Genomic DNA, 6,684 nt, shown 5'->3' on the forward strand with positions numbered 1-6,684 from the left:
CCCCCCCCCCCCCCCCGGACCACCTGTGTCGCGTGCTTCGGGATAACGCGGAGGAATGGGAAGGCGTCTCGGCATGTCGGACACGGAGGTGTCGCGTCGAGCACAGCGACTGTGATGAAATGACACGAGCGTCCCTCGCAGCTGGTCCGCTCCTCGTCATGGCGCCCAGAGACCCGCTGCTCGGCGCCCTGAAAGGTAACGACCCGACCGCAGCACAGCTGATCGTCGCGGCCGGAGATCGCCTGGCTGCGTGGCGCTGCTCGATTTGGCTTTCCGATACCAAAAAAAAAAAAAAAGAAAACCAAACGAACAACAACAACAACACCTTGAAAAATCACGTTGTCATCTGTCTTCTGCGCTTTGCGTAATAGGGTTCGGGGTGTGAAATGGCGATGATGAGGCTGGTTGCATTGGAATAATAATAATGTCGTGTGTGTGTGTGTGTGTGTGTGTGTGCTCTCCTCCCAGTGTGTGTCCTGAACCTGCAGTCAGACGGAGACACGGTGACGGACACGCACCCTCACCTCGCCTCCTGCTGTGAGCTCCTTGAACTGGTCCTCAGGAAGGGGCTGCAACGTCAGTATGAACAGCAAATTGCCAGATCCGACACTCATACATGAAAATGCCATATGAAAATGCTGTGTTTCGGGTGGCTAGACATCTTCAGTGACGGATCAGCAAGTGCGCACGGACTGACCAAGTGTCTTTTTTTCATTCTCCTAACCAGAGCCAGTTCTCAGTCTGGTGCACAGAGACTACTGGCAGTGTTTCGAACAGCTTCCTCACCAAGATGCCTGTGGCAGGTAACGTCATCATCCAGCCGTTAGATTACCGGATCCATAAAAGAAGTTGTGACACGTTCTTATAACTCTGCACTGTAATAAACTGTATACTCCTATGGAAATAGCACCATTTCCAACCCGACGTCTCTGCTGATGTGTGTGCGTGTGGTGTAGGCTGTCTGCTCTGTCCCTGGCAGTGGAGCAGACCAGAGTTTGCGGGAAGCTGCTCTCGTCCCAGGGCCGGGGCCGCCACCTGCTCCGACTGGCCCTCGGCCGCAAGGCCCTGCCACAGTTCATCACACACCTGCTGCACACGCCCAGACTCCTGGAGGTCAGATCCACGGGCCAGACACATTTCCTATGCTGCATTCAGAGATTGACGCGTCCACCAAATATGCCCAACAGCCTCAGTTCACAATGGGTCTCTCTCTCTCTCTCCCCTCCAGTGGTACTGCCCGGCGTTGTCAATTCTCCGGAATGAGGAATTTGTGGGTGAGGCTTTCTTTAGCTCATTAATCCTATTGGTTTCCACAAAATACAATGGCCCAAGCAAAGCCGAGGAAGTGCTTGTCATGACTGACGGCCACTTGGCATGTCCTCCCTCTTCCAGAGCCGTTCATGTCCCTGCTGCTGGTCCTCTCTCACATGGAGTTTCAACTGGACATTGAGGTCAGAGCAACTCCTTGTGTGCCGACTATCATTTGGTGAAAGAAAATATGATTTCAAATCCCCTCGAAAACGAACAACAATTCTAATAATCAACTCTGGTCTCTTGACGCAGAATTGCAGTTTTCTGGATGAGAGCTGGCTGACACCGGTAAGACACAATTATTGTTAATCAGTAATTCATCATTACATCACGACAATTTCATAATGGATTTTGCGGCCGTGGTCAAATTCTCCCAGACAGAACACACTGCAGTAGGTGTGAGAGACTTTCTGCTGATTACTCTTTGTCAACTATACGTTTTTGTTTTTTAGGTGTGTGAAATATACAAGGTGGTGCCCTGCCGGGAAGTGGGGATGGTGTTGAGGCTTGTATCTTCCACTCTACAAGAATATATTTTCATTCCCCTGTTTATGTCTAACTAATAAATAGATCTGTCCAAGATATCGCCTCACCTCCCTCTGTCCGCCTCTCAGGTATCTCGGTGGGCGCGTCTTTGTCCTCGACCTGGCGCCAGGCGGCCAGGCTCACGTGGACAAGTTCATCCGTCCTGGTGACATTATCGATGAAATCAACGGGACCTCGCTAAGGAATTCCAAGTGTGGACAGGTAGAATAATCCTCAAAGTAACCAGGGACATTTTCATACACCTGATCTCTCTTTGTGTCATTCGCGTTTGAATAACAGCATTTTATTTTAAATCATTGCTGTGTGGTGGGTATATTTTCACATTTTAACCATCACAGAACAGTCTGTGACCATTGTGGCACCACTTGGACTTCAAGGATCATTTTTATTAACCCATGTAGTTAGGAGAAAAGCCAAAACCTAATTCCAATCAGGTTCAAAGAGAATAGCGAGACACTGAATGTGGATTAGAAATAAAAAGACATTACTTTGAAAGTACTCAATCCAATCTTTTGAGACATAGCAGCCCTCTCAGTACAGTGAAACAAATGCAATATTTTCAGGTGAACTGTACGATCTGTACACCTACTGGTGTTGTGTGTTTTCCTTCCTATTGATTCAATCCATGACTCCCTGTCCAGTCACACCCTTGACAAACCCAACAGCCGTGCTACACTGACTACACTAGCTGACATTTATTCACATGTCTCGACAAAGAGTCCACACGTGATACGCTTCCCCTGTTCTCCCAGGCGGGCGCGGTCCTGTCGCGGCTGAGGGGCAGCCCCCTGACCATCCGCGTCCTGCGATGGAGGGCCCATGATGGAACGGCGTATCGGCCCCTCATTAAACTCCTGCGGGCCCTGAGGATGGAAAACCCCACGCTGCGGCTGGATCCTGGCCCTTCCCCACAGTCTGCCCCCCAGGACCACAGGCCCTCTCCGACACAGTGTCTCAAAGAAGGAAGGTAAAAGTGTTACAAAAAAAGAAAAAACTTTTTGACAAGTGCACCCTTAAGATTTAAGAAACTGACCCAGCTCTCCTCTACAGAATTGTGCACATTGTGCAGCTCTTGGGAAAAGCAAATATTGGAAAGGTAAAGAATTGTGTTTACAACTTGATATGTGTTGGATAGTTTTCTATCCAGTCTCTGGTGTGATATCTGGTCTCCTTTCTCAGTTTGGAGGGAAGGAGGTGCTGCAGCATGCGATTCAACAAGTGTTGCGGAAAAACCTGCCGAGCAAGGTGATTAAACCACACCCCTGTCTCAGGGCTCATTAACCCTTAAAGGGGCAGTAAGCGAGTTTGGAGGCATCTTGTTTTCTCTCTTTATGTTGCAATTTTTAATGCACTGTACGGGCCGCGAACCCGCAAGCCTTGGGTACGAGAGTCCGACTCGCAAAACACAAGTGCAAAAGCACCGAGGCGTAGCGTTATTTCGCAAGCACGTCCCTTATGGTGTCAAGGAGTGATGTTTACAAACTGCACACACAATGTTGTAAGGTGCGGTCAGCACCATTTTTTTACGTTTTCAATTTACAGAGCCGCTTTTCGGCACCCACGGAACTGACACCTAGCGTAACGCGAGGAAATATTAGATTTTAAAAAAAAATCATGTATTGCTTTAAAACCGCTTACTGCCCATTTAATGGGTGTTGGATTCAATCCTATTCTGTTCACACTCACAATGCATTAACATGTTATTGTCTTGCAGGAGGTGCTCTTCGATATGAAGGAAACACATTTGACATGCACAGACAGAGACAGCAGAGTGGTAAGTAGATGCACGTGGCGGCCGTCAAATGTAATTGCGTCCGAGTGATTTTGCCTGCTGGATATCTGTCTTGTTTCATCAGGAGCTGTTTGAGCATCATTATCCAGAGATCTCATGCGTGGGGAGATACGGTCAACCAGACTACACGATATTTGCTTTCTGTGTGGCGTAAGTGTCAAATTTGCATACAGGCCATGCGGTTTCAGATTTTGCTTTAGATGGCTGGAAAACAATCAGTTTCATCACCCATCCACCACCAGTTATCTGTGACTGCTGCAGCTGCAGACCCCACCAGAGACATTTTGTGACGCAATACCCCAGCTCTGTTGTCATTGGCTGGACCTGACTGTCACTGATTGGCTCTGTTCACAGAGACTCCCCAGAAACCCCTCAGTCACCGGGCTTCTGCTGTGTGGCACTCCGAGCCAGCACCATCAAGCAGTGTGAGGAGATCGTCTGTCGTGTTGGTAAGAGATTAATATATGCAAGAGTTGATTACGGATTATACATTTCCACATTTTGATAATTGTCCTCCCCTTGCAGCTACTGGCTTCAAGCATACAGAGTGGTTTGTATGACAAGAAGCAAGTGTCATCAATTAAATGTAAATAAATGTATATGTGACCATGTACACTTTGTCTGGATTCAATTTAGTACAGCACACAGGACTTTCTACTCATAAAGACCTTTAATAGAAAGACATGTGACAACATTTTCATAAATAGTATTAAATGTAGCTGCCAAGATTTTTATGTTGTAAAACACTTAAAAAGCAGTCCAGAAAAATACAGAGGGGTCTGTCCTGCTCCCGGTCACAGAGCGCAGGGTGTCGACTGGTCGCCGACACCCTGACGCTGCGGTGGTGTCCGTCGAGCAAGACATGCTGGCATTTTGTTGGAAATGGTAGGTGAAAGACACCCTGGACCCCCGTGGAAGATGTGAAGAATTCATCTTTCAAAAGACAGCCTGATACCCACACAGAACTGGGAGGACGGGTGTATGATGGCCCTTACATGTAATGACAACCCAGCATGGTATACATAGATATTCCTACTGCACAACATTTTTCCAACTATCCAAAGTGTAACTCAGGCTTGTGGAATGGTTGATGTATTGTCTCAATCTAAAATACATTACAAAAATTCAAAAAGAATTTAAAAATAAAAAAAATGCCAAAGATGTCCACAAAAATGGTTAAGTATGATAAATAGTATCATTCGTCGTGGCAACGCAGCCACTGGCCACTTTAGGCCCTCTCTCCCCTTATCCTGCGGGCCAGCTGGATGTCTTTGGGCATGATGGTGACACGTTTGGCGTGGATGGCGCACAAGTTGGTGTCCTCAAACAGACCCACCAGGTAAGCCTCACTGGCCTCCTGCAACAAGGACAGAAAATGGAAATAGACATTAGGTTTAGGCCCCCTACAACGGGTCGCTCTGCTTCCGCGTTTCTGTATGCGTCTTCGTGCATTTACCTGAAGAGCTCCGATGGCCGCGCTCTGGAAACGCAGGTCGGTCTTGAAATCCTGGGCGATTTCTCTCACCAGGCGCTGGAAGGGCAGCTTGCGGATGAGCAGCTCGGTGGACTTCTGGTAACGACGGATCTCCCTCAGGGCCACGGTTCCGGGCCTGGACAAATTTAACAATCGAATTTGGTGTTTAGAAAAACAAACTAAAATGAGCACTGTTTTGCCTGTGTGATAAATGTCTATGTAATGTATTGATTAATTCACTTTTGGGATATTGATGAATAGAATTATTGTAAATTTAGAGTCTGCTAAGTGGATGTAATGTAATTTATGATCCCGTTTACTCAAGAGTGAAAAGCAGTTGAAAAGAAACTAACATCCAACACTACAAACCTGTAACGATGGGGCTTCTTCACTCCTCCCGTGGACGGGGCGCTCTTCCGGGCCGCCTTGGTAGCGAGCTGCTTCCTTGGCGCCTTTCCTCCGGTGGACTTACGGGCGGTCTGCTTGGTACGGGCCATTTCGCTTTCGCTGAAATCGGATGCAGATCCCGTGTTATTTACAACCGCACACAGACACAGAGCCGCAGAGAAGTCACATCGACCGCAGGCGGAGCGGAACCAAAGCATAACAACACTTTGAAATCCGCCGCGTAGCCCCGTCGCCACCGCTAGGTGAACACAGCACGAGCCGCTGACAGCTCCCCTCCCCCAGGTTGTAACTACTGGGAGGCGTCGGGTTTACTCCTGTGCGCTCGGCCAACGCCGCGCAAGATCCCAAAACACACCAGTTTGCCTTTAAATATAACCATCCGCAGTAGCGCAGTGGCGCCGTTAAAATGTGACATCGTCGTTGTAGCGCAAGCTAACGCCGAGGGCCCTCTGCGACCGGAGGCGGCGGCGGCGTCAACACGGTCGTCGCCTCTCCCCGCAACAGCCAGTCCAGCCTTTTGATTTTCGACTTCGCCATCTTCGTTTTTTTTGTCGTCCCCCCCCTCCCTCCCTCAGGCGACACCACCTCGGCTCGGCCCGGCCAATATAAAGCGTCGCCGCTGAGCTTAGCTAATTGGCTACATTTGTGTAGAATAGGCAACATCAAACATCCGGTTAACTTGTGGTTTCGAGTGTGAGGTTTGGTTTCACATTAGCGAGCTAACCGCGAGGTTTAACCGGAACCTCGGTCGTAAGGGAATCCATTGTTCTATTTATAGCTAACGCTAAGCTAGTCGACGCGTCAGCCTGTTTCACAAAACAAACGGTCGTGGACAGACACGCGATCCCCCGGACACTCACATCTGCGACGACGCCGAATACTTAAAAAAAACACAAAAAAACCTGAGCAATGGTAATCACCTTTAAGAAGTATCCTGATATGATATATTATCCTCGTGGTAGTGGCGCTCGTCCGTAGACCTCGGAATCGATGTGAGTTGGGGGGGAGGATGACGCCAAGTATTAGTACTGTTCCATGACGTCAGATTTGCACAATACTAGACGCTGATTGGTTCAATTTCGAAAGTGGGCATATGGTGCAACCAATAAGATGAAGCGGGTTAAAAAAAAACATGAATTCGGTCGCTAATCAT

The 6,684-nt window shown here is 48.5% G+C and overlaps 2 protein-coding genes across 2 annotated transcripts; one reads left to right on the plus strand and one right to left on the minus strand.

Annotated features, from left to right (window-relative positions):
* Nucleotides 1-9: 9 nt before the first annotated feature.
* On the plus strand, nucleotides 10-4,262 carry si:ch211-250n8.1. The gene is made up of 16 exons (XM_035612581.2): nucleotides 10-195; nucleotides 469-576; nucleotides 728-803; nucleotides 957-1,113; nucleotides 1,229-1,274; nucleotides 1,393-1,451; nucleotides 1,564-1,599; nucleotides 1,764-1,816; nucleotides 1,926-2,058; nucleotides 2,610-2,824; nucleotides 2,908-2,953; nucleotides 3,037-3,102; nucleotides 3,572-3,631; nucleotides 3,714-3,799; nucleotides 4,004-4,098; nucleotides 4,175-4,262. The coding sequence occupies exons 1-16, from the start codon at nucleotides 120-122 to the stop codon at nucleotides 4,207-4,209; spliced, it is 1,347 nt and encodes a 448-aa protein (XP_035468474.2). The 5' UTR covers nucleotides 10-119; the 3' UTR covers nucleotides 4,210-4,262.
* Nucleotides 4,263-4,300: 38 nt separating this feature from the next.
* On the minus strand, nucleotides 4,301-6,607 carry LOC118287433 (histone H3.3A). Its single transcript, XM_035612602.2, has 4 exons — nucleotides 6,452-6,607; nucleotides 5,493-5,630; nucleotides 5,106-5,259; nucleotides 4,301-5,006 (listed from the first exon to the last, which is right to left on the minus strand). Exons 2-4 carry the CDS (start codon nucleotides 5,618-5,620, stop codon nucleotides 4,878-4,880), a joined length of 411 nt encoding a protein of 136 aa, XP_035468495.1. The 5' UTR covers nucleotides 5,621-5,630; nucleotides 6,452-6,607; the 3' UTR covers nucleotides 4,301-4,877.
* Nucleotides 6,608-6,684: the final 77 nt, after the last annotated feature.

The sequence above is a fragment of the Scophthalmus maximus genome, chromosome 16 (genome assembly GCF_022379125.1).
Source record: "Scophthalmus maximus strain ysfricsl-2021 chromosome 16, ASM2237912v1, whole genome shotgun sequence".
Classification (NCBI taxonomy): domain Eukaryota; kingdom Metazoa; phylum Chordata; class Actinopteri; order Pleuronectiformes; family Scophthalmidae; genus Scophthalmus; species Scophthalmus maximus.